Consider the following 27803-nt stretch of genomic DNA (forward strand, 5'->3'; position numbering starts at 1 on the left):
GTTTACAGAGAGAGAAATAATTTGACAAATTTGATTGTATTAATTCAAAGCCTGTGCTCTTCTTCTTGAGAAGTAGAAGTGGTCAAAGTGGCCTGCAATGTTTTAGAAAAAAATATACCTTTTTTTTTTTTTAATTTGGTTAGTTGGATTTTGTTGGTTTGTTTGGGGGGTTTTTGTTTCTCTTGGTTTTGGTTTGGTTTGGTGTTTTTTTTTTTTTTGTTTTTCTTTACCTTTGTAACTATAGCATTTTCCATCCAGTTGTAGGAGAGGTACTCAGCTAGGGCAATGAATCATCATATAATAAAAAGAGAACTTCATTGATTTGCACCAAATGATCTGTTTTCCTCCATATTTGTCATCGTGTGGCAGCAGAAATGCTGCATAGTTAAGCCTTGCTACCCTTAGTGGTTTTTAGGTTATTACTCAGGGTTGCAGCAGGAGGAACAGGATTTAGGAGAAAAATGCTGCCATGTTAATCACATACAGATGTAAATGAGATACAAGTTTTCAATATTTGTTCATTTGCTGTTCAATATAGTTGACTTATTTTTTGCTGAAGGATTACACTGTCATTGTCTTTGTCAGGCTCAAGCCAACAATCATCTCAAATATAAAATTTTCACTGCCCTGATTAATGTTGCTTGTGGAAAATGTTAGGATCAGGTGTAAGGTCCCTAGTTCATGGAAAGCTAGATAGCGGGAAAAAGGATCATTCTTTGTTTATTGACAGACTATTTCTGTTAGTGCTAATCCTATAATGACATTCTCTCCTGAGAATAATTATTTTCTCTTCAGCTCACATAGATTTGTCTTTTTCTTGCAGGATGAAATCTTTTATGATCATGTTGTCCAACCTGTCTTAAGGGAAGACAATGAAATAGGAGTTCGATCACTGTCAGAGAGTGAAGACAAGATCGAAGAATCATTTGCTTTAATGTCTCTGTTTGACAGCATCACATACAACAAGGTTAAAAAATATAAAATTCTTCCAGTTTCTTGTATATTCTAAACTAATGGTAGGTTAAACGAAGTAGTTTTGAGAGTAACAGTGGAATATTCTGTTGAACTACAATGCTTTTTTTTTTTTAGGTAGTTTTATCTTTCAGTATTGGTTTCTGCACACACAAATATATTTGATGTTTCAAATCTATTTGGCTATGACAGAAACAGTGAAAACTTTTTAAACCTCCTTGAGATATGAATCAGAGAAGTAGCCTGACTAACTTACCTAGAATAAAGTTTGAAAAAATATTGCCATAATAGTTGCAATAATAATTCACATTTTCTCATAGCTTTTTTTTCTGCTCCAGGGGGCTTCTATTACCTGGATGCTTTCCCGTTTCCTGTCTGAGAAGCTGTTTATCAGAGCACTCACAGTAAGTCTGAAAAACTAACATCTTCCATCTTGATTTATGATCTTGAAAATTACAGTTGCATAGATTACTGTTTGTCTTCATGATGTTTTTCATCGAACCGTCATGAATTCTGATGGTTCTGTTTGTTTCCATACAGTTGTACCTGGAAGAATTTTCCTTCTCAAATGCTAACCAAGATGATCTCTGGACCCACATACAGATGGTACTCATTTTGTCTCTAGTATTCTTGCTCTAGTATTTGACACAGTTCAAATTTAGGGTATATACAGTTTGTAGAGGACTGCATTGGAATTTGGCTGTCCCTAGTGCAGTCTTTCCCTTGCAAAATATTTGCTATGCTTGCTCTTTCGGCTCATGTCTTCACAAGTGTTTATTTGGCTGCTTTACTGCACCTGAGATCAGTGGAAACACGTACGAGGAGTAGAGAGATGAGATGGGAAATTAGGGCCAAGTGGAGTTTTGGGTTTCATGGAGGTTGCCTAAGCTTACATGAAATGGCATAGCCTAATCTTCTGAAGCCTAATTTTTGCCAGGTCAGTGTGTGTGACGCTCTAGGCTCGACGATCCAAGATGCTGATATGTCACAGACGCGGCAAAGTCTATACCCAGGACAGTAACTCAGCATTTCACCCTTTGCTCATTTTGGCAGAAATCTGAATAAGAAAACAGATGGTAATAATAGGTTTATTTTTAAAAAATCCACTTTTCTGTTCCTCTAAAGAAGACTGACATTATGTTGCAGACTCAGTCGCAGGTTAAGAACAAGAGTGCCACAATTTGAGATATGCAAGGCTGTCTTCTGGCAGCTTTATTTGAGTGAAACTAGCAGATTAAGTCTATCATAGCCATACAGGTGTGTAAATATGTTAACACTAAAAGAGAATGGTTAGCAGTCAGGTTATAACAATGAGAAGAATATCGATAAGTACCCTGTTTATCATAAGTAATAATAATGATAATTGCGTTTCTCTTGCAGGTTGTAGATGCACAGGATGAAGTTCAGTTGCCAGCATCTGTAAAACAAATAATGGATTCCTGGACATGTCAAAACGGGTTTCCAGTTTTAACATTAAATCTAACCACTGGCACAATCAGTCAGGAACAATTTCTTAATAAAAAAAATGAAAACAATACTGATTCTTACAAGTAAGTTTAGCTTGTGTTTCTGTTATGGGTTCATGCCCTGTTTTTTTCCAGGAAGCTCTTCTGTTAGGACATTATGTTTTGACCATCTGATTTTTAAAATTAATGTTTTTTCATTCATGGGCTGTCAAGTAAAATCTGTTTGACACTGGAGTTTGCACTCATTCTGCCAGCCACCTGTTTTTCCAAAAGGTTGCCTTCCTCTGGACTAGTGACTTTTCCAGGCACATAATGGGTTTGTAAGGACAGGCATAGGCCATGCAAGGGTTGCAGGGCAGGAGTTTTGCCTGGAAATTTCTTATTTCCTCATCCCTCAGCTGCACGTACTGGCAACCTGGATGAACCATGCTGTAGCTTCTTTCCAGTGCACGTATTCCCAGTCTCTTCTGCTTGGCAAAGGCAAATGAGTTCATTTAAGTACTTCTATAAATGACCTCTTCTCAGAAAATGCTGAGTACCTGATATGCAGCTCTAAACTTCCTGTCAGTGAGCACTTTCAAGTACCTGGTACGTTTGCAAGCTGTGCTACTCATTTAGATGCTTAAAAGCAGTGGTAGAAGGAGCTGTCTTTGGTTACCCACTCTGGAAACTCATGGGTAGAGTTTGAAATTTCATTGAATTCAGCAGCTCTCATGAGTGTTGAGATACATGGGCCCATGAGGTGAGTTCTCACACAGGGAAAAAGCATAAAGGAGGGCATACCCCAAGGGAGTTTTCTCTGGATGCTATTGCGGGTCATACAAACAGCCAAAAGAGAAATTTTGATGAGAACAAGAGTTTCCTTTGCTTCCAAGCTCCAGGAAGCATAGAGAAGTTGTCCATTCAGTGTCTTTGGTTAAATCAGATAAGGAGTTCTAAGTTACAAATATTAAGTCCTTTACTGCAGTCTCAGCAAGAGTCAATAGCATGTGAATTTAAGCAAATCCAGGAGAGATATTACAGAATTTTTCATTTTTGTGAGCAACTTTAGGGTTTTGTAGCTCTCATCTGTTTTGACGGAAGGTTTACGTTCCCTCAGAAAGGAAATTACGGTTGTCAGAATTAGAATTGTATTGCTTGCCTCGAGCCTTTTTTTAGTAGATACCTTATGAGGAGGACGTTTGTGGTCTCCAGAAATAGGGCCAAGTCTAATAACTGAGGAGAACAAAATTAATGCTTGGAAAAGGAAAGCCAGAGTACAAAGATACAGTGGTATTCAAATACTTCCCACTGAACAGTAGTCTAGATATGAGTAATCCATGTTAAAACTCCCTTGTCTTTGCTGAACCTAAGTGATGATACAGCAAAAGTACCATCTGCTGAGGTTTTGTGTATCAGGGAGGAGAGGAGGTAGATGGAGATTCTTGCAAGAGCTCACTCATCTGCAATCTAGTTTAGCATCAGCTGAGAGGTGCTGGTTTTTTTTATTTGTTTGTTTTAGTTCTTTTTTTTTTTAAGTATAAGAACTAATTATATTATCTCTGTTTGTTTTGTTTGTTTGTTTGTTAAGTAACACATGGATTATTCCTATTTCTTGGACGAGAAATGGATCATCCCAACCCTTACTGTGGCTAGATAAAAGCAGCAGTAAGTAATGTATTTGTTCACACATGCTAAAAACAGCTAATGAAAAACCAAGATAACGCTTCTATAAACAGATTTTGAATTGAATAGGGAGATAAAACTTAATTACAGAAATGCCTATATTTATTGTGCTAATTTTATGTTACGATAGCAATACATTTTTGCATAGGTTAATACAGTGTTTTTTTGTATGTTGCATCAATTGCATATGTTTTTAATAATATGGCAGGATGTATATTACGAATAGAGATTTCCACAATAATATTGTTTTTGTCATTTTGAACACAAATCCAAACTCCTAGCTATTCATGCTTCTGTATTATTCTTACCCCAGCAGATCCCACTGGTGTTAATGACAGCTTTTGAGTAAAGTAGGATCTCAGCTGTGGTATATCAGAAAATGATCAAGCTCAAGTAGTAGTTATGAAGACTGAAAAATATTAACACCGGCTGTGTGAAGTGACTCAACATTGTCACACATGGGTATCTGTAAAAAATGGAAAATTAATATTTTCAATACTGTGTGATTTAATTTGTCTATCCAAATTAAATGCAAAAATTATCTTACAAAACGAGTAAAATTTTTAAAAGTTGTAAAGACTTATAATAGAAAAAATAATTTATGGATGTCTCCATGAACTGAAAAATGCAGTTCTTTCTCGTTTTGGTGCTTTCCAATAATCTGTGGCCTTTCAGTACTTAAAAGGAGCCTAAAGATGGGGACAGGCTTTTTAGCAGGGCCTGCTGTGACAGGAGAAGGAGTGATGGTTTTAAACTAAAGGAGGGGAGATTCAGGCTAGACACGAGGAAGTAGAAATTCAGGATTAAAACACGTTCCACTTGTATTTGAAAGCCATGTATCAAACTTAGCAGACACTATTCAGTCAAAGAACTTGCATTCATGTTTTAAGATGAAAAAATAGTCCTTTTTGACTTTTCGAACCAAAGGAACCAAATGGTTTCTTACAAAGGTAGAAATGTTAAAGGTTGTTTTCAGTTACTGTTTTGTTCCTGTCAGGTTGAAGAGGCTTCTGGTGGAAGACTGTTAATGCGGTCTGTCAGAGGTATTCATGAGCATGGTTTTGGTAAATGAAAATGAGTTATTTGGTACAAAGAATAGTTTTAACTTCAACTTCAGAATAGTTAATGCAGTGGCATAATGAGGAAACGTCTCAAAAACAATTTTGTGTATGTGTATTTTTGCTACAAAGATATATTCAGGAACTAATTTACATTACTTTTGAACAGGTTAAATGGATCTCCAAGAAACAAGCTGCGCTGCTACCAGTAGCCAAGTGTTTTCATTCAGTGCTGCACTGTACAGTGTTAAAAGCCTGTCCTAATGGTTTAGGATTCCTCAGGCAGTGTCTACATACTCGGCTTCTGCCCATAAAATTGTGTTGATCACTGTCCCTGAGTGATACATGTCTTTGTAGTAAAAAAAAGACACACTAGGAAAAGGATGCTGGTATGGTAGATCATTTCAGTTAGCCTGGGGAGTGGAGAAGCATAGTTTTGCTGTTTTAGCTGGATCTCAAAATGCTCTTGATGATGAACTGATTGATGAACTAATCTGAGCACTGAACTGATACGGCATTATCGGAGAAGTACCGCTAGTGCCACATTCTACCCATCCGTGCTGGTTTTAAATGGTTAAGCCAGTATCTGTCCTGTACCACTTTTCCCTCCCATTTGCCTTGTGAAGATGACTGATGATGAACCCTGTAGTACCTACTCTGTCAAAACACACTGAAGTCTCAGTCTTCTGTTTGGAGTGGAGCAGTGCTGGGCCTAGGCTACTCACTAATATGATTTGTTGTCTTAAGAGATTTTACCATCTTCTTAATTCAGCATGTGAATCCTTTTCTGTTGAGGCAGCTCAGAGCTTTCAAGGCTGCACTGGCTCCTTCACATGTGCTGTCAGCCATCAGGAGCAAGTGATCAGACAAGCACACATAAAGGAGGTAGCAGTGAGATTAAATGGGACTGCAGAAAGAGGCCTTTAGTGAGTGAGGTAACTCAAAGGGACTACGGAACATTTATTTAAAATAAAATTTTTGTTCGCTTGTTTTTTGCATAAGCTTAGCTGTTTTGATTTCCTTGATCTGTGTTGATGTGAATACTGGTAGACGGTCAGTTCTTCGGTAAGGTACCAAGCAGTGTGTTTGGGGCAGCAGACATGCTGGGGTCTGTGTCCTGCAGCAGGCAGGTGAGGGTGTTGCCCTTCATCCAGACTTTATTCTTGGGTAACCTTTCTTAACTCTCCCAGCTGCCTATGAGCTAAATGGTAGGATCAAAGTGGGTCTTCAGCTTCCCCTTTGCCATCTCAAGGTGCTCAGTACCCGAGGGGTCAGTTGCTTTTTGAAGTTCTTCTGCTGTGCAGACCAGAGATCACAAATGCACGGATTTTTGTGGGAGATTCTTTTTGAGTCCAACCTCAGATTTGTGTCTCAGATCTCAGAGGAGCACTGAGTCCAGTGTTTATAAATGCAAGAGAATTTAGGAGCACACAGAAAATAAAATAATATCTTTTAATGTCACTTTACAGAAGTGTTTCCTGAAATGCAAGTGTCGGAGTCAGAATATGACTGGATCCTGCTAAATGTAAATTTAAGTGGCTACTACAGAGTGAACTATGATCAATTAAACTTAAAAAGATTAGCACGCTTGCTTGAAAATGATCCGAAGGTAACATCATATTTGTTTTCTCAAGCTTATAAACAGATTCTTTCCATGTATCTGTTCTTGCAGTTTTTTACCAGTAGTCACATTGATGAAAACCTGGAATAATGAGAAATTCAGGTATCACATAAGAAGAAATGATGCACTGTTGCACCACCAAAGTCACTGGCAACCTTCTATAGTGGAATAGGAACAGACCCAAATAGTTTCACATAAGCGTGAAAAATAATTTCACATGAGATGGCATTCTGTCTTCAAAGTTGTCTTAACAGTTTGTGGTTCTTCCCTTCTCTTAAATTTGGCACAAAGAGTTATTGGTCTAGATGTGTGACTAAGCTTTATCTGCTCTTAGGTAAACGTGGAGAAGGAAAGCTGGGAGAGAGCTTTTTATTTCCCATTTCCTCAAAGCACAATATTTCTGCCAGCAAAACTAAAAATAAATCATCTGACATGGGTTTTTGCTTCTTTTTGCTTAGATTTTTCTTAGAAGTTCCAGTCAGTTCTACTTGGGCCCTTTAAATTTTGTACATACACTATACTCAGAGTAGATTTCATATCACCTCTGACTTACCACAGCTTGGGCTGAAGGTGAAAGCAATACAGAGCAGCCTATACATGTAGTTGTATATGGGTCTGCATAGTATTTAACGCTGCCTAACCCTAGAGTGAGCCAGAGGCTCCAGTAGTAATATCTTCTCATTGGTTTTGGTAACAACAGTGAGAAAGTTTAATCTTTCAGCATAATAGTTATCAGAGCAGTCAGACAACTTCTCCAGGAGGTCTGTACCTGAGGCCGATCAGAGCATGCAATGTGGCTAAACCTTTATTACAGCACACTGGCTTCTTTTCTACAAGGGTTTTTTCTTTGACAGCAAATCTAAGTCAGCAGGAAAATAAGTGTGTGCTGATTTGGGACTATTTTTCAGAGCTGGTCAGTGGGAAGGTTTGCAGGAGCAGCAGCTGAGCTGAAGGGGCATGGAAGCAGGGAGGAGATGGGGAGGGACCAGCAGCCTCCATGAGAGCATGAACTGTGGTCAGGGGTTCACCCACAGCTCTGCCTCTGTCACTTAACTCATGATAGTACCAGACACTTTGCTCTGGACTAGTCTGAGTATGTATTCTGAATGGAAGCCTCAAAAAGAAAAAAAAGTACCAAAATTATATAACTAGGATATTTTATGAGATGTAGCATTTCCAAATTTTAATTTTCATTACAGCATGTAAGTAAGAGGGGTCTTGGAATTCCATGCTTAATGAACTGTAGCTGTATATTTATATATAAAAATATATTATGTAGCTATATATTTATGTATTTATATAGATAAACTTCCCTAAAAGCACATACATAATTTCAGCTTAAAATGCAGGATCCATGTTCTGATGTTTTACAGAAGATTTTGGCTTTGAAAAAAATTGCTGGGGACTTGTCTGATCTTTCTGAAAGATAGTAAAGCTTTTTCAAACTTTAAATGACATGTTTAGACATATTAACACTACATGAATCCTTTCTGCAGGCTATTCCTGCTGTCAGCAGGATCCAGCTGATAGATGATGTTTTTGCACTGACACAGTAAGTATGTTTCGGTATGTCATAGAAAATGATTAAACTACATGATTGCAGTAAATATTGCTACTTCTGCCTTGGTTATTTCTACCCATATATGCCTCTTAAGAACAGAAACTGTTTTGGTAAGATGGTGGGGGAGTTAAGTATTTACTCCATTCTTCTGTCAGTGCTCAGTGATTTCTTTCAAAACTTCTTTTAAGTTTTTGTTCCAGCTCTTAGGAAATCTTTTAAATAATGGCACTGTCTTGAGTTTTTTTAGGTAGTAACCTGTAGGTGTTGCAACAGAAAAAAGATTCTGAATGAACATTCTGAATTTTCCCTGATTTATTCTGGGCTCTCTCAGCCGTGCTGAGATATGAGCTATGCATCACACTTAACACCGCTTTCATTTCCCTTGCTGATGGATGACTTGGTTGTTCATGTCTGTGGTGCTAGAGAGGTCGCCAGTACTGTAGGGAGCTGAAGAAGCAATAGATACGTCTGTGCCTCAGACGTACCAGAGATCCCAAGAGCATCGGACACCTATGGTGTGGGAGCTCAGGGCAAAAGTGGCTCAAGCATACTCGCCCATCTCGTAGCCTGTGGAAGCAGCTTTGAGAGGAAGAAGTAAAAATGCCCATTCCCCCTCTCATACAAATGTCCTTTCTCATAAGAGAACTCAAACCTACTATATAATAAGGAATGTAACTGTGCTTCTGTGGAAGTACACTAGAAATGTTCCTGTTCTGAAGGAGAGGAGCTTGAATTGAAATTTTATCAGGAAAGAATGAATTCCTTATGAATTCCACAGTGAGGCACATAAGTGCCATGCTGAGGTTGCTAATTCCAAGAATAGCGTGCATGCAAATTAAATTGTTTGATTTTTACAATAACGTATATTCCACAAAAGAACCTGTAATGAAAATATGTTGTTTAGCAAGAAAAATACATACGTATTGTAGCTCAAAACAGAGCTCTTTTACTTGCTTTTGATTTAGTGAAAGTGAAGCATGCTGTAAATGCGCCTCTATTGTATCTTACAGACACTAGAGAATACAGTCTGCATAATGCCATGCTTACTGCCACGATTGTCCTGTAACTTGGACAGTGGCACTGTGCTCTTAAAGGCACCATTGTTTTGTATTTATTTTATTTTTCCAACATCCTTTCTAGGTCACTTTTCCTGATGTTTTATTGTCAGTTTCATAAATAAACAGAAATTTGTGGTAGGTAATTAATGTGGATAGGTATGCTCAAGTATGAGGTTTTGTCTTGAAATAGGTTTGGATACATTGAGATTGAAACAGCACTTGAACTAACAAAGTATCTTGCCAAAGAAGATGAACTCTTCATATGGAATATGGTATTGTCAAACCTAGTACCCGAGAATTTGGAAAGTACTCTGAAGAACTATGAATTGTATCCACTTTTAAAGGTACCACCTTTTTTTTTTTTTTTGTTAGTTAGTTATTATAGCAAAGATGCTAGACTATTTAATAAAGTCAGACTAAAATGAATGTAATGAAGACTATGATGGGTCACAGTTCTTGTCATGCCCTTTGCATGATTTTGTCAACCTTTTTTTGTTTTTTAAATAGGAGGAGGTACTTATTTGTATATATCAGTCAATGATAAATATCGTTGAATCAGGAGCAATTATTACTGTAAAACAGAAATCTATTCACATTCTCTATATTAAGCTTGATCCTGTTTATTTGCAAAACAGAGGATCTGGAAAATAAAGCTATCAGTCAGTAGTAAATAGTCAGTAATAAGTAATGAGAGTAAAACTGCTATGTACAAGGGGGATATAGAATATATGTGCTTGGGGATTCATACTGCTTTCCAGTTCAACTTCATGGAGAGAAAGAAGGAATTTGGTTTGGATACTAAATGAGATTATTGTCTCCCATATTTGAGCTACCTGAGATAATATTGTCTTGTTTATTTCCTTGACTTCTATTTGAAGAATTCACTTTAAAGTACAGTCCCATAATGGTAGTTCTCTTAAGTTCTAAATGTAAAGGTATGCTTAAAATATGTGAGAACTTTTCCATCTTTTTATCTGAGAATGAGCATTTGTTTTCTTTCATAATGAGTTCAAAGGTCCAAGTGATGTGAAGTGGTAAATTCCATGTTTGAATGGATGTACGGGTGTATTGGATTTTAGACCAAATTTACGTATTTTGTTTTAATGTGCTGCGTTGTCAAGAAATTAATAGCAGTAAATTTTCAGGATAAATCTAAGTAAAGAAAAATACAGTAAAAGAAAAACTTGCATCTAAATTAAAGTAATTTTTCTTTCCCTTCTTTTGAAAGAAATACCTTTTAAAGCGAATGTTGCCAATATACCATTATTATGCAGGTTTTATTCATCAAAATGTTGATGCTTTGGAAGATGACTATTTTGCTCAGTAAGTATTCTGCTTTAATTTGACTGTAACTGAATTGTGATTTTCACTGTCCTGTAAGTGTGGGTTAGTTATGATGACACCTCCAATGAAACCGCAGTATCAGGATAGCATGGCATATTTTCAGTCCATTTAGTGGGCTACCAGCTTTTGTTTATGGGAAAACCTGCTCAATAGGCGGCTGCTATTAATAGTTGAGGAAAAACTGAACAGCAATGAACGTCAAATGTGATTTATGGATCAACTACTAGAACTTTAAAATAGTTCATTTTACAAGGCTAATGAAGCCACAGTCTTGAGTGTCAGAATGATTTCAACTAGATGCAACTAGTCTCTTAAACTACCAAGAATGACATAAACCAAACAAAAAACTATAGTAAATTGGTAGCCTCACTAATGTTCACGAACACTGATGTCAGGAACCCATTACTGGTAGTTCATTTTATTATTTTCATTAAACCTTAACTGTTTCTAGTAGAGGTTCTTCTGGGTTAATGACATCATGTGCTGAAACTGTGCTGGTCAAGCACAGTTCAAGTACTCCAAATGTGGAATACATATCTTTTATTCTTGCTATTTTGGCTTTCTTTCAAGAGTGTATTTGGAAAAACTTTTTGGAACAGCATGCTGGCTGGGCCTCCAGGACTGTTTGAACCTGTCGTCTGAGCTGTATGCTAAGTGGATGGGCAACCCTGACTACAAGTAAGAATGATAATGTGTTCTTAGAGGTGTGCATGCCTAAGTGAGGTGGAAAGTTAAAGGGCTCTGACATGGGGGAGGCAAAATGAGAGATACTTCTGTATGCTGCTCTTCTTTCTTGATAGAAAGACAGAACTTAAGCCTAACTGTGCTCACCCCTGCAACAAATCCTCTTCCCCAAATCCCAGCTTTAGGATGATTTCGTAATTGTTGCTTTTTACATGGACTTTAGAGGCTGGAGGATGCAGATTTTTGTCATGAAGAGCAGAATCTGTTTAGCTACATAACAGCTGAACCTCAGATAAGGGCTAATATCCCATATTGTCCAGGCCCTTTGCTGCAGTACAGCCCTAGGGTTTTCCTGTATAACAACTCAATTTCTAAGCTTCTTTTAGCAATACTGAGTGAAATGGTGTTTGTATGATACAAACATCTTCCCATGGTGAGCCTATCAAATTGCCTTGCATGTGCTGTATTTGTGTAAAGAGGTGCTGGGAACAGCTCTCAGTTCTTATGCTGATATTGGAGCCTGGCAGTCAGGTTCCTGATCTGTGAGGATGGAATCTGGGCTCTACCAGAAGCAGACTTCCTGTATTCGAGTATTGCATTGTTAAATAAAGTTTCTGATGTATTGAAACACTTACTTTCTTTTCCTCCCTCTTCTATTTTTATGCTTTTCTATGCAATAGTATAATAGTATTGGCAATGGTGAGTGAATATTTAAAATTTAATATAATTTTTATTTGTTGGAATAAATATTTTGTTGTTACTTGTATCCCTGTTGATATATGTAGTTGGCTAAGTTAACTGAACTTGTAGTTTTGTGTTTGTGGTTTTTTTAAACAGCTTCATAGTGATCATCCCCATAAAAACCAAATTGTGCTTATCGGTTAAACTGAGAAGTTTAAATAGCCTAAATACATTCTGCTATGTTCCAGAGAGATATTCTTACTATCCCAGCCTAACACTTCACAAAACTGTAAGTGTGGAAAAAAATGCAACTATGAATTTTATTAAGTGAAAAAAATGATTAGCTTTTAAGGAAAAAAAAAACCCAAACAAACAACATGGGAGATTGAACACTTCTTAGGTTTGACAGTTGACAGTTCACAGTTTCTGTTCAGTGAAAGAAGAGGCTTTTCATATGCTGGAAAGAAAAGGGCACGATAAACTTTTGACTCATAGTTCACAGATCCCTTTAGATGCCTTTATGTTCTGAGTGCAAAATTCTTAACAGCACACTATAGCTGTTCTGCCACAGGTGGAACCCAGTAGGATTCTCACATCTGTGGAAGGGAGTAATGCTTTTTCCTGTCAGATCAACTTTCAGCTGAACATTTCCAAATAGTTCCTGGCAGAACTTAACTGGACTTGATATGGTGCATTTTTATCTATTCCATGGAGATAAGAAGCCAAGAACCATGATTCCCCGCCAGTTTCTCAGTTTTACTCTTTTTAAATTATAGGAGTGGAGCTAGCTAAGTTAATGTAGTCTCTGTGGTGCTGTTACTTACTTGTCTTCTTTTGCAAAAAGGAAGTGAGTCTAGAGGGAGAGACTATGTCAGTTATTTACTAAAGGTAAATAACCATATACTGCTGTTGCCCTCAAAGTTGAGAAATCACTATGTCACTTCTGCATTGGCTCCAGGAAAATTATGTAAAATAATCCACCCTTCTTCCCAGCAGCTTTTTGCATCTTCCCTAAGATCCAGAAACAAGACAATCCTGGTGGGCCAGTAATATCAAACCACACAACAACTCCCAGAAAAAGAATATCAAGACTAACAAGCCCCACCCCCCAATCTAATATAACCTCAAGCTCCAAAGTCCCTCTGGACCACAGTGGACTTCCTCTGTGAACTACACAGCATAAACCACTTCAGGCCCACCATAGATGTCACCAGCCAGTAGACCATTGTCCCGTGCTGCCTGCCTTCAGTGCCAAACATCAGAGCTGCAGCCAAATGGCACACAGAGCTTGTCTATTTGCTCTTCACCCAGAACAACTTTACACTCAGTAACCAACATTTTCTTGAAGCTATTGGAACAGCTGCAGTAGCAACATGAATAGCTGTATTTTAGCCAAAGCAGCTTTACGGTGTTATCACCCTACTGTGGCCTCTTTCTGCGACATTATGAAATTATTATTAAACAAATTACTGGACACTGTAACTCATATAAGACCTGTCATAAATGGATTCCTCTCAGGACTATTCTTTACCTTGACATAACCACTCAGCCTCATTAAGTATCATTCTTGGTGGCAAATCCCTTATGTTCCAGAACATATCCAGGTAAAAAAATACAAATTATGTTTTTCAGTAAATAAAGAACACGTCCACACTTTCTGTATGATGCCAGTGAAATCCCCCATCCACAACAAGACTATCAAAATAGCAGCATCTTGCATTTTTACTTCTTAGCAAGTGATGTCTGCCATGCAAAACACCTGACCCTATCCTCATTCCCACTACTCCTTCTGAGTTTCCAGAGTTTATACCTTGTCTCTACATTTTGAAGATTACTGTCATGTAGCTTTCCTCCTGACTAATATTGCCTCTCTTTCTGCTGGTATCTCTACTTACAATCTTGGTCTTATGTAATGCTAAGCAGATAAATAGTATTTCATCATTGGGAAGTTAAGTGTTTCATTTGTAGCAATGAAACCCATTCTCCTACAGAGAATTAATCCATACTACCATAAATTTAAACTGTTTTCAGATAGCCTGGATAGTAGAATACATTGCTGTCACTGGAAAGTGTTGACAATGTCTTAATGTCAGGAATACATCATTGCCACAGGAGACATTTTATGTTCAGCCTTTGCACGTGGAGTATTACAGTGATAATGTCTGCATTTAGTTTCTGTTTTTAAATTCATCACCCTGTTGAGGACCCTCCCCTAGGGTGGGAGTAATAGGATATTGCATGGAGAAATGTTCCTTCTGTTTCCATTGGTGCTGCACATGGCTCTTGCTACTGTATACATTCACTGAAGAAACTTTGAAAGGGCTTGTCTGGGATGATGCCTACATGCAGCCATACACTCTTTAATGGTGTGATCCATGTCCTTGGCTCTGATGTGAAACAGTGGCATAGACACTGTATGTACACAAAATAGCTTGGTCCAACTGTTCTAAAAGATGGTCTTGGTTTGCCTTTAAACTGCATGCTTTTAAAATGTTTAAATCATGAATAAAGCAAACAAATTTACTAGCTCTATTTAGATTGCTATTTTATATCTCCTTTCTTGTACATCTTTTAACTGTAAATAAACATCTGTTTTCAGTTATGTGTTAACTGTTGGTTTTGACTTTAGAACTATACAATACCTTTAAATCATATTTTCTTTGCAGAATTCCCTTTTTAATTAGAAGAACCGTCTGCTGCTATGGTGTTGCAGTGGGAAGTGATAAAGAATGGAATTTTGCATGGGAAATGTATAACCATTCTGACACCACAAAGGAAGATAAAGACATCCTGCTCTCTGCTATGAGCTGTGCCAGAGAGTCATGGTTACTTTACAGGTGACCTCGATCAAAGTATATATTTGTGTATATAGATCATAATCATAAGAACACAAATACAGTACTGTGCAAACCTGAGGGAGGTTTGCCTGCCTCAGAAGCATATATCATATAGACCACTGGAAGAATCTTAAGAGTTTTCTTACAGAGAAGGTTTGATAAACAGGGAAACACAGACGATCCTTCTGCTGGTACAACATCCCAGGTGCTGGCAATCATTGACAAAGAGATTTCCTGAGCTGGTAACTACTGTGTCCTGTCTGACACTGAGCCTGTCTTCTGTCAATATATGTAGTGACCTTTTTGAACTAAAATTGTACCTTCAGGCTTTTTAGCAGACTACGGCAACACATCACCTACTATAATTACATGTACAGAAAGATGCTTCCTCTTTGCTTTAAAGGTATTTCATGTAGTTTTTTTAACTTGGAAATCATTCACTGCCCTTACTCTCTGCACTGTAAGAAAAAGTAATTATCATAATTTGCTTTGACATTTCCCCCTAGCATTTATGATTTTATGCAATTTTCCTAGACTTCTTCTCCCCTGCTTATTTTATTTGCAAACTAAAGTGTCATAGTCTTTTCAGCCTCTGCGTGGAAGTCAAGTCACCCAGGTTAAGGGCAAAACTGAAAATAGACTTACTAGCAAGCTGTTCACCATTTGAAGCCAGGCTCACGCTGTAAAGTGGTTGGTTTTGTTTGTTTGTTTGTTTGTTTTTTCTTTGTTTTTGGTTTGGGTTTTGTTTGTTTGTTTTGTTGTGTGTTTTTGATTCTAATTTCCAGTTTAATAAAAGCATAGAATCATAGAATATCCTGAGTTGGAAGGGATCCATGAAGATCATTGAGTGAATGTCCTACTGATGTCCATATGCAGCAACCTAGAAGTTAAGCCATATATCTAAGAGTGTTGTCCAAACTCTTCCTGAACACAGTTTGGAATACTGTGTTTATTATCTTTCACTGACATCCATATAAAATAATTTTGGTTTATCAGCAAAGATATGCTGAAGGTGAATTTTTTATCTGTCATGTCCACATTACCTAAAGGATTTGTTAAAGAACAGAAATTTGCCAGTGATTGGCATAAGCTGAAAGGGTTTGAAGCTCTGAACGTAGCAGAGGTGGTTCTCCTGCCAGCCACCTGCTCTTGTGAAGATAGAACAAATATGCCTGAGAAGAAAGCAAGATGGGTTCCAAAGAGATTTCCAGTCAGCTGTGCTGATTTTCTACTTACCTTATGGTCCTTTTTGACTTTGTCATTGGCACAGGCTAGCACTGGCCTGTGACAAGCTCAGAGAGTCATGATGACCTCCTTCCTCCTTGTGCCTTAGTAGTTCATAAGACAATCTATTTCTCTAAATGCCACCCTGGAAGTCTTTTGGGGTAAGGAATGTCAAGCTGGGCTTTTTCTGGCCTTCAGTATGTTTTGTCTGTTCTGTCAAGTGTGGTGGTGGCAGCATGCAAATGGGAGAAACCCAGCTCATCTACACCATCCGCGTGCCTGCAAGACCCTATGAGAACTCTTTAACTCTTAAAAGCAGGAGCATACAAGGTGATAGTTTGAGGCAACAAAGAGAATAGTTACTTGCTTTTTCAAACTATTCAGGCACTCACTGCCACTGACATTATTGGCAGGTAGTTCCTTAAATACTTCTGAAATCACGGCTTAACCCCACAAAAGCATCCAAGACCCTGTTATTTCGTCTTGTTATAGGGGACTCTATGAACAGGTCACCTTTGCATAACAGAGTGTGTGCTAGTTTGACTGAAAATGGGTTAATTTTCTCCATGCAGTTAAAAACATTTCCATAGCTAGGACAGTCATTGTTTGAATTCAGTTTGAGAACAAGAGATAACACCCCAGCACAGAGTTAATGTTTTTAATTGCTCTGGTCTGAGAGCCAAGGACGTTCTCAGTGCTCTGCCCACAGGTGTGAGGCATCACGGAAGTGGGGGACATGGATGGGGCAGAGCTTGACTGACATCCAGACTGATCAATAAGAGTATTCCATTCCATTAATATCATGCTTCATATTTAAGGAGAGCGAGAATCTTCCAGTTTCTCTCTTGTCTTCTTTGTTCGCTCTCTGCTCTGCCCACAGGTGTGAGGCATCACGGAAGTGGGGGACATGGATGGGGCAGAGCTTGACTGACATCCAGACTGATCAATAAGAGTATTCCATTCCATTAATATCATGCTTCATATTTAAGGAGAGCGAGAATCTTCCAGTTTCTCTCTTGTCTTCTTTGTTCGCTCTCTGTTGCAGCCGGGATCTGTTTGGGGGAGTTCTGTTTGGGGGAGTTCTGTTTGGGAGTTTATTTAGTTCAGCCTTTTGCCATCCTGCCATTTTGTAGAGGCCTCTGAGCCTTTCTGCCTTTTTCCTCTTTTCTCTCTCTCCGGGATTGGGTGTTGGGACCAGGTGCTGTTTCCTGGGACTGGCTGCTTGGTGTAGATGGAGTTTGTGAGGAATTGCATTGAGTATCTCTTATTTTATATTCTATTATATATATATATTTACTAGTACTGTATTACTGTTTTGTTATTTTATTAAATTGTGTTTATCTCAGTCAAAATTTCTCTCTTCCCTTTTGATTCTCTCCCCTGTTTGGGGGCAGTGTGGGAGTGAGCAAGCGGCTGTCATGGTTATATTGCTAGGTCGCTCAGGTTGAACCATGAGAGAGTGTCTCACTGCTGGCTTACTCTTTAGGCTCCATCTCTGTCACAGCAAAGTGAGTCTCCAGAAACTGTGGAGGAATTCACACTTTCACAGGGTTATCTGGTAGGAATGGCTGTCTTTCTGTAACCCAGATGAGAAAAGCACGTATATCCACCTGATGTGCTACATCGACATTTTACTGAGAAGTGGAGAGTCAGTGTGCAAGGACAGGGGTTTTCACCAATGTAGGGTTGCAAACCAAGCTGAATACACAGCTCAGAGTGACACCAGCTTTGGTATAACCCTATACATTGTATTTGTTGAGACAGGAATTTTCCCAAACTAGATGATATTTCTAGATCATAATTGTTAAACAAGTGACAGGTACAATTGTTACCTTCTTTTCTAACAGGTACTTGCAATATGGACTCAGCAATACATTATTTTCTTCCAATTGCACTCCAAATGTCATCTTATATGTAGCGACGAAGGATATTGGGCACCGTATAGCCTGGGAATTTGTTACAGAAAATTGGCCACTTCTAAGTGAAAGGTATGGTAAGCAACCAGCTTTGGGTTCCCTTCATTTTTGTTGCTCTTTGGCTTCTTCCTCCATCTTTATGTTTGAGCTGTAAAATCCAGGTGCACATTTTCCTTCTGGAGATGGCTTTTTTTGTGATGACTGATGCAATTTTTTTAAGTATGCAGAGTAGGGTTTACAGGGGATTCAACTCTGATCAGGGCTTAATGTCAAAGAAGAGTTCATATCAGACACAGAATGCTTTAAAAATTAGTCTGTGACTGTTTTGGAGCTTTTAAGAGTTAAATTTCCTGAAAAATCTGATTCTAGAAATGGCTTTATCCACTAGTATTTCATGAGCATGGGTGTAAAATGCTGGATTAAGATTGTAATCTCTTTTCCAAAGAGTTAGGGGATTGGGGCATACAGATTTACAAGCACTTGCAAGGAGAAACTACAGCATTAATCCCTGACTGAAGTCCTAACCCATCTCCAGCCTACTTGCACTGGTGCAGGTAAACTGCAGGTGAGCTTAGGCTACCTATCTGGAGTACAGCAAGTTCTCAGGTGTCTGTTTGAAGCCTCCCACGCTTGTTGGCAATGGTGAAAAGCAGCAGGGCTGTGGCAGAGTACATTCCTGCTGCCTTTGGTGGAAGAGGAGCCCATTGGGAGCCATTTGTGGCAGCATAACCAAGACCAGCCATCTGGGAGCATTCAAGTTTGTACCTGTATTGCTAATGCTAGAAAAGGCAAGTTGTAGCAGATGTGTGTCGCACCAGCTTGTTCCCTTGCAGAACTTTTCTGTGTTCCATCCTGATAAGCAATTTGCTGGGAAATGGACCCGTTATTTTAAAATTAAAATAATAGTGTGGGCATTAATTCATACACCATCCTCAAGACATCCACATAAACAGCAAGTTGTTAGACTCATTATTGGTTAGCCTTTCTAGCTCACTGTGGCTATATGAGCTCACAAAGATTATCTGTTTTAAGCAAAGAATTCATGTTACCAAAGTAGAAATACCAGATCTTACTGGGAAATGAAAATTAAGGGTACCAAATGTGCTTCATCGTGCTCAGATGTCTAAGTTGAACATTACTGATATCTCTTTAAAGGGAAAAAGAGCACATAATTGCAAACTTCATCTTAGTTGGTATTTCAAACATGGCAAATAATAACTACATAGTGACAGTATTTCCAAATGAGGTGAAATTAGTATATTTGCTGACATGCTGATGAAAGGATCTCTGTCTTAATTTTACAGGTATGGGAAGGAATTATTACATGAGGTATTAAAAGTCATGGGAAGATTTGTCAATACAGATGTACAGATACAAGAGGTAAATCAGAGAAGCAGTTAGTTTCAATTTTATTGCCAATTTGTAAATACAGATTTTTAAATATTTTGGTTGGGTGAGGGGGGTGTGTGTTTTGGTTGGTTAGTTGGTGGTTTTTTTGTTGTGTGTGTTTTTGTTGTTGTTGTTTTGTTGTTTTTTTTTTAAGAAACCATAGAATGTATTTTTTAATGTTGCTCTGTTGAGACATTGAGAAAAAATGATATTTCCTCATCTGCAAAATGAGCATATGAACATGCACCCACAGCCCTGCAGTCTGTGTGAGCAGTTGGTCTGAAGCACGGCATGAAAGTGAGCTTTTGTGCAGGGATGGACGTTGTCCTGCTCTGTATGGTTGCGGGGTAAGAGGTCACCTGCCCATGCACTGAACAGGTGGTCTATACACGTGATATAGTTATTTCCTTTTGACTGCGCAGCAGCCCGGATGAACCCATGAACAACACTTTCTCATTGGGCTGCTGTGCATCTGGAAAAAGGGGATGGCTTTTGGAAAACCTGCTGAAGAGTGGAAATCTTTGGGGGTGGTTGTAGGCTGTTTTACTTCTTTTCCCACAACAATCCATGCTAGTACCTCTTGACAAATTGTTAACTGTCACTGCCAATTTCGTACTCTTTTCTTGTTCTTTTGCCTTCAGTCCAAGTCTCCTCAGATTTCTTCCCAAAATATTATTTTATTTTCTCAACATCTCACCTTTTATGCTGTCTGCATGTGATCCACATTTCCATGCCAGCTCAGAACTGCTAGTATCTGTCATTAGGAGAAAAAATTTGCTTCCCTTTTTTGCTGCTGGCTGATGCAGGCATACAGCAAGTAACTCAGAGGCGATGCTTAATGAGGAGACCAATTCAAATAGTTAGCTTCTCAAATCAAATAAATCTCTATTTAACATTCATGAACTGTAAGTTTTTCACCTTTTATTTTTAGCGATAATTTAACTCCCCACAATGGCAAAAGCAATAGCCCAGTGCCAGCCTTTAAATTAAACTTCAAGTTTGGAACTGAGTCCCAATAAATATTGTCAAAGCTTGTCTCATTTTCCTCTTTAAAATCTGTGTATAGAGATCACCTTTGCCACAGTGTCTTAAGGAAATGTACCAAAAGTTGGGCTGCTGACATCTTAGGCTGCTGCTTGCCATGCTGATATCTATCTCATTTCATGTTCATTTTCCACTCTCCACATGTATTTCTTTGCTATTCTTCAGTCCTCTCTTGTCTTCTGCTTATTAGACTGATTGTAAAGACTTCTTGCTCTGTGATTGTAGAATGGGCAGCACAAGAGAATTCTGCTGCCCAACTAGCTGTAGACACTGTGTGGCACCACTAGTACTAGTGAGGCTGGCTGCATTTGAAAGAATTTTCAGGATGGCAGAAGGGCACATTCCTGTTGTGCAAGCAGCTTTCCCACCTCACTGTTAATCAGTAAGCTTGTCCCATCTTCTCCTTAGTCTCTGCCATCTCCCTCTTTTCTATGCACTTCTGTCAGGTGCACAGCTGCTTGCTGCAAGTGAAATGATGTGAACTAAGCTCATGTGTTTATTCCATCAGTTGCAGGTTTTTTACAATGCTACACTGGAAGAGGATGAGAGAGTGACCACTACTCTACTGCTGGAGTTTACAAAAGTTGAAAATATGGGAAGGAGAGAACTATTTATCAAAGCTGCCAACTGGTTACAGAAGAATGTAGATGATTGACTTGAAACACCATTTCCAGTATATTTTAGAGTGTGATCCACTAGTATTTTGATATTCATTTTAAGATGTAATTAAAGGTAAAGCATATTTTTACGAGTCCTGTCGTTGCCTTCCCAACTGGAAAGTCAAGCTAAAATAATTCACAAAGAAAAGAAAGATTCAGCTAAACAAATTAGAGATATATTTTCATATTATATCTAAATTATCTCCTACCGGATGAGTTATTAGTAGGGATGTGTTGCTAGTAATGATCTAACATATAGATACAGTCCTAAGTCCCTTTTTTTCCTGAATATCAGAATGAAAGGTGTGGTACAAGTTTGTAGCAAAAACACATGAGGAAGCTGGAAAAGTTTTATATTCTGTTTTGCTTATGATTTGTACTATGACCTTGGAAATTCATTTAATCTGTCTCTCTCTACCTTTATGTTTGTAAATTGTGAAGAGGACAACAACTTAGAACAACACCATGAAACAAACTTAAGAATGGCTTAAGAGCCATAGGGAGGAAAGAGCTAAAGAAACTACAAACTATAATTGTAATAAATGAATGTCTTGCCATTCAAAATGTATTTTTCTTTAGCACATCTGTACTTAATGTGTCTAAAATCACACTTGCATTTGATTAGGAATGTGCTTTTGAAGAGACTCTCCCAATTATCTCCTTTTAGCACACTTCAACTCCTAGAACAGTCTTGGTGTATGTGAACTGGATTATTTTTGGATTAAGTTTATCTAGGAGATGATGAGCTCCTGTTGTGCAATGGATAGACACCACCATCTGATGATCATTTTGTCCATGTCACTAGAATGCAACTAGTCTAAACTAATCCCCCTACAACATCACCAAGTGTTTCCATTCTTACTCCACTGAGCTGCTTGCTGAGGTAGACATAGGGTTAATTGTCTTGCTTATGAAGCATTTTGGAAGTGACAGACAGAATTCAGTCCATTAGTATTAGCAAACTGTATTAGCTTGTAGTTGAAGAAGTATGGGATCAGCAGTCCATGCAATTTATTTGTATGGGGGGTAAGAGTATTATGACCAAAAAGTACTGTACTGTTGCTCAGGTCAACAAAGTTATGTGGGAATGCAGAAACCCCAAGAATTTAGAGTACTGCACTGTGAGGAGACAATGAATAAAACCCAGACTTGTTAATACAAAGAATCTTCACTGGCACCCTCTAAACACATTTAAGGAAAACACTGCCCTATTGACTGCAATGAATCTCTACTTCCTGTGGCTGCAAAGAAAATTTCTGACTATTTTGAAACTATTTGAGGATCCCCTCAGTGTATGGGAATTACCAGCTGGTGCAGTCAGGTTTGTGGTGGAATTATTTGACCTCTTTAGCATTTGATCCGGTGAAGGGTAGTGCCAAAAAAATTGTGTGCCTTCTTGACAGTCTTCATCAAGTTCATTCAGAAAGCAGTTGAAGTCATTGAGGCTGTGATGAGTTAGAGGGGTTTTTCATGAGCATTTCATGTGACTCCCACTAGTTAATCATTGTCTCTGCGTGCCTCATTGGATAGGCTAAGCAAAGCTCAAGAAAGTCATTGTTGAAGGATTTATGGACTAAACTCCTGTAACGGCATTTAACACCTAAGCCCAGTAGGTCCAAACCATTTACTTCCAACCATGAGTAACCACTCTTCCTTATTATTATTTTGTTATCTTTTTCTTCTTTCTACTCAACAAAAATCTTAATTAGAAATGCCAATATGTAAACAATTGCTAAAACATTTTAAAATATGAAGTTATTTTCAAATTACAGCTGCCAATTGATGTGTGCCTCTTGGCTGATACTCTGTATTGCAGAATAGCAGCACAGTTTTCATGGCAGAGGCAGACAGTGAAGGTGATTGCTAGGCAGGCTGCCTGAGTAGGAACAGATCTGAATTTCTCTTGCTTCCAGTCCACACTTTTGCACTTGGTGGCATGTCACACTGACAGCTGTACAGTGGCAGCTCTTTGTGCTGTTGAGTACAAGTTGGACACACAAGTTTGGAGAATGACAGCTGGGAGATGTAGCAAAGGAAGGAGACGTCTATGGGAGGAATCCAGGGCAAGTGGGAAAGCTGCTTTATTGCGAGTGGAGTTGTGGTGAAAGGAAGTTCATTGAAAACTAGTATGAGGACATGGATGGAGCTTTAGGACATGTGCTTTTACAGTACTTACATAGACTGTGTATGTGTAATGGGGCATGTAATTGTGCAGACGTGTGTGTATGAAGCAATTTCCAGTGAGAGGAGGTGTGTCATTAACAGACAGGATGCATTTAGCAGACCCTGAAGGGGAAAAAAGAAGTAGATATGATGTGAAAAGACCTTTTGCCTTAGGTCCTGCTCTCTGCCCTGGTAGTGTAGAAGTCAAAATGTTACACTGGTTCTGTTTTTACAGCATATATGTGTGACAGGGCAGGAGACTAAGGGGAGATGGCAAGGATTGGGAAGAGAATGTACAGTGGAAGGAATGAGAGAGAATTAGGACCTCAGGAAGAGGTGGAGTGGTCACCCATGGTTAGAAGGAAATGGTTTGGACCTACTGGGCTTAGGGGTAAAATGTTATGGGAAGTTTAGTTCAGAATAGCTGGGAAGGGAAGATGAAAAGAGGTGAGAGAACCAGTGGTCCAAAGAGGAGACAGGATGAGAAAGCAAATGAAGGAAGCTGAAAGAGCAAGGGAAAATCCATTGGGAATGTGGAGAACAAGGTTAAGAGGGAGAGGTTCAGGCTCCTGTTCAGCACATTGGTTGCCCTTCTTTCCCCAAAGAAACTCAACCTGATCAACCTGAGTTGGCAGATGTTATTGCAAAGCCACTCTCCATCATCTTTGAAAGGTCTTGGAGAACAGGAGAGGTGCCTCAGGACTGGAGGAAAGTCAATGTCACTCCAGTCTTCTAAAAGGGCAAGAAGGTTGACCCAGGAAACTACAGGCCAGGCAGCCTCACCTCCATCCCTGGAAAGTGATGGAACAGCTCATTCTGGGTGTCATCCCCAAGCATGTGGAGAAAAAGAAGGTTATCAGGAGTAGTCAGCATGGGTTCACCAAAGGGAAATCATGTTTGACCAACCTGATAGCCTTCTATGATGGTATGACTGGCTGGGTAGACGAGGGAAGAGCAGTGGATGTTGTCTACCTTGACTTCAGCAAGGCTTTTGGCACCATCTCTCACAACCTCTTCATAAGCAAGCTCAGCAAGTGTGGGCTGGATGAATGCATGGTGAGATGGATCATGAACTGGCTGGATGGCAGAGCTCAGAGGGTTGTGATCAACGGTGCAGGGTCTGGTTGGAGGCCTGTAGTCAGTGGGGTCCCCCAGGGGTCAGTACAGGGTCCAGTCCTATTCAGTCTGTTCATCAGTGACCTGGATGAACAGACTGAGTGCACCCTCAGCATGTCTGCTTGTGATACCAAACTGGGAGGAAGGGCTGACACACCAGAAGTCTGTGCTGCCACTCAGCAAGACCTGGACAGGCTGGAGGACTGGGCAGAGAAGAGCCTGATGAAGTTCAACAAGGGCAAGTGTTGGTCCTGCACCTGGGGAGGGGTAACCCCAGACACCAGTACAGGTTTGGGGTGGACCTGCTGGAAAGCAGCATTGCAGAGAAGGACTCGGGAGTTCTGGTCGACAACAGGTTGACCATAAGCCAACAATGTGCCCTTGTGGCCAAGAAGGCCAACAGTATCCTGGGGTGCACTAGGAAAAGTGTGGCCAGCAGGTCAAGGGAGGTTCTCCTCCCCCCTTACTCTGCCCTGGTGAGGCTGCATCTCAAGTATTGTGTCCAGTTCTGGGGTCCCCAGTTTAAGAAGGATAAGGAATAACTGGAGGGAGTCCAGTGGCGAGATACGAAGATGACTAGGGGCCTAGAGCACCTTTCCTGTGAAGAGAGACTGAGACAGCTGAGTCTGTTCAGCCTGGAGAAGGCTGAGAGGGCATCTTATCAATGTTTAGGAATTTTCTCAAGGGTGGATGTCAAGAGAATGGGACCAGACTCTTTTCAGTGGGGCTAAATGATAGGATGAGGGGCAACAGGCACAGGCTGAAGCATATAAGCTTCCACCTGAATACGAGGAGAAACTTTATTACTTTGAGGGTGCCAGAGCCCTGGAACAGGCTGCCCAGAGAGGTTGTGGAGTCTCCTTTCTGGAGACATTCAAAACCCACCTGAACACATTCCTGTGTGATCTGCTCCGGGTGAACCTGCTTTAGCAGATGGGTTGGACTAAATGATCTCCAGAGGTCACTTCCAACCCTAACAATTCTGTGATTCTGTATTTTGAAGGATTATGTTGTATTCTTTTGGATTCTGTGCTGTTCATCCAGAATAGGGCTGTTAGCCCCTCAGTTGTGCTCCTGTCCAAGAACTGGTCATCTGCTGTTCTTCACCAGTGTCCCTGCCCTGGCATAAGTTGCCCACAGGCCTCAGCTGCCTTGGAGCTGTCCTTCCTCTGGCATCAAGCATCTCCAGCTGAGTCCACAACATCCTCCATGTGTCTCCTCCAGTTTGTTTCTTTTGTTTGCTCCTGTCCCCCTACTGCTCTTTCTTAAATATGTTTGAGCAGGGATGCCATGTGTTACGCTGTTGAGCTGCAATTTTGGGGTGTGATGTGCTGTTTTTTTTTCAATTTCTGAGCTGGCTGGACACATCTGTTAGGGCACAGGGCAGTTCCTGTCCCACCAGCAGCCCCCACTGCCTAAATCCTGACAGTGCTGATCAATACAGTCCCATAGTCCCCACTGCAGCTGCCAGCACCAGCTGCCTCACAGCACATAGCTTCCAGCTTTCCTCCAAACGCCAGGGCTGGCACTAAGAAATCCTGTGTCACCGCTTTATCCCCTTGCTGCCATACACTCTCCTTGCCTGTTTCTCCATCACTGCAAGCCAGGCTGTTCCCAGTAGGAGGAGGGACTTCAGAGCTGTTTAAGTCAAGGTCCAAGAGCACCAGCCCACTAGTGCTCTGCAGCTCCTGGCACAGCTGCCCTGCTGCCCCACTCTGCCCATGCCTCCTTTCCTCCCTGGTACCCCGAGGAGCCTCCCAGGCAGGTGAGGGGAAAGTATCCTGTTTTGGGGCCTGGGTGAACAAGGTGTGAACATTGATGGCAAAATGGACTTGACTTTGGGAAATCAATTTTATTTACTTCCAATTTAAATAGACTCGGACAGTGAGAAACAAAACCAAAACTTAAAACACCTTCTCCCCACCCAGCCTTCTCTCCCAGGCTCATCTTCACTCCCACCTCTTCCACCTCGTGCCCTCTAGCAGCCCAGCGGGAAGGAGGAATGGGAGCCGAGGTCAGTCCATAACTGCTCGTCTCTGCTGCTCAAACTGCCCCAGCATGGGGTGCCCCCCACAGGCCCCTGTTCCTCCAGGGAACATCCACCTACTCCACTGTGGTGTTCCCCAGGGCTGCGGGGACCTCTCTGCAGCACCTCCCCACCAACCTAGGTGCTCGCACTGGTGTTTCTCACTTCGTGGCTTTTTCATTTTTCCTCCTCGCTCCTCTGCTCGACTGGCATCTCTGCCCTTTCTCCATGAGGCTTCCCCAGAGGAGCCGCGAGCTCGGCCTCCTGCAGCCGACCACAAGCGGCTGAAGCCCTCAGGCCCGGCCCGCGGAGCACCTGCCAGCGCCCGGACAAGCCGGTACACAGAGGGACATAACGCTTGAAGAGGGAGCATCATTGTAACCTATATGCGACAGGGAGGGAGGAAGAGCGAGGACGGCGAGTGTGGGGGTAGGGAGCCGAGCAGCCGCCCGCAAATGGAGGAGGAGGGGACGCGACCCCGCCTGTGGGACGCCCAGTTCCGGCGGCAGCACCGAGCCCCGGCGGGTGTGGGGAGGTGGGACCCAGCCCTGCTGCCGAGGCAGCCCTCCTGAAGCCGGTCCAGAAAATGATGCTGCCACATTCTGGCTTCGGGAGTGGTAACAAAGCGGCGGGCAGGAGGGAGCGGCTGCTGCTGCCGCTCCTTTGCCAGTGCGGAGGGCGCGGCGCTACATGAGCCAGGAGGTGGCCTGTCAGCAGCCCGAGTGCCGGGCTGGGCGGCAGGGGGGATGGGGAACTATGTTTTGTGCTGTCCTTGTGCCCCAAACAAACCTTTCACAGCCTCTTCTCCTTGCCGTCTCAGCCACTAAAGTTATCTCCCTGCCTTTCATGTGCTGCCTCCCTGTCAGCTCCCTTCCGACCCCGGCTGCTGCTGGTTTGAGCATCCAGGGAGCAGAAGAGGCAAAAACACCTGATAAACCTGGCAGTTTAGAAAAAAATGGAGGAGGAGGACGAGTGGGATACGAATTACAAAATGGGAGGAACACCACTAAGACCTCACTCGTGTTAACGTTTTAACGACAAAAATCACAGAGCCCCAAGAAACTATTTCTTAGTGGGAGAAGAACGTTACAGACTAATTTTTGACACAGAAAAATGCTTTTTTTTTTTCCTCTTCATCTGCCCTGTTTGTACTGGCTGCAGGATGCTACTGAGCACACTGTGCGGCAGAGTGCACTGAAGCGTACAGGGAGCAATCAGCTCGACATTGGATTACTGCCATGACAATTAAAATAAATTCAATGACTCTGTAACCATTTCTCTCCTTTTCTTTCTCCCTCCCTCCAGTAGTAGGGGCTTTT

The 27803-nt window shown here is 40.7% G+C and overlaps 1 protein-coding gene across 2 annotated transcripts in view; it reads left to right on the plus strand.

Annotated features, from left to right (window-relative positions):
- Positions 1–21262, plus strand: part of LVRN (laeverin) — a gene marked incomplete at its 5' end in the record, with an annotated part of 37715 nt that extends 16453 nt beyond the window's left edge. For both annotated transcript variants that reach the window (XM_082074313.1, XM_082074314.1), the window contains 14 exons: positions 824–967; positions 1311–1376; positions 1513–1578; positions 2353–2522; positions 4009–4085; positions 6631–6770; positions 8279–8334; positions 9592–9745; positions 10630–10724; positions 11316–11423; positions 14777–14947; positions 18019–18159; positions 19392–19467; positions 21029–21262. In XM_082074313.1, coding sequence (XP_081930439.1) covers positions 824–967; positions 1311–1376; positions 1513–1578; positions 2353–2522; positions 4009–4085; positions 6631–6770; positions 8279–8334; positions 9592–9745; positions 10630–10724; positions 11316–11423; positions 14777–14947; positions 18019–18159; positions 19392–19467; positions 21029–21175 — 1611 coding nt within the window. In that variant the 3' untranslated portion in view covers positions 21176–21262. The remainder of the gene's footprint in view (positions 1–823; positions 968–1310; positions 1377–1512; positions 1579–2352; positions 2523–4008; positions 4086–6630; positions 6771–8278; positions 8335–9591; positions 9746–10629; positions 10725–11315; positions 11424–14776; positions 14948–18018; positions 18160–19391; positions 19468–21028) is intronic.
- Between the last annotated feature and the right edge of the window lie 6541 nt (positions 21263–27803).

The sequence above is a fragment of the Streptopelia decaocto genome (genome assembly GCF_964273445.1).
Source record: "Streptopelia decaocto genome assembly, chromosome: Z".
Lineage (NCBI taxonomy): Eukaryota > Metazoa > Chordata > Aves > Columbiformes > Columbidae > Streptopelia > Streptopelia decaocto.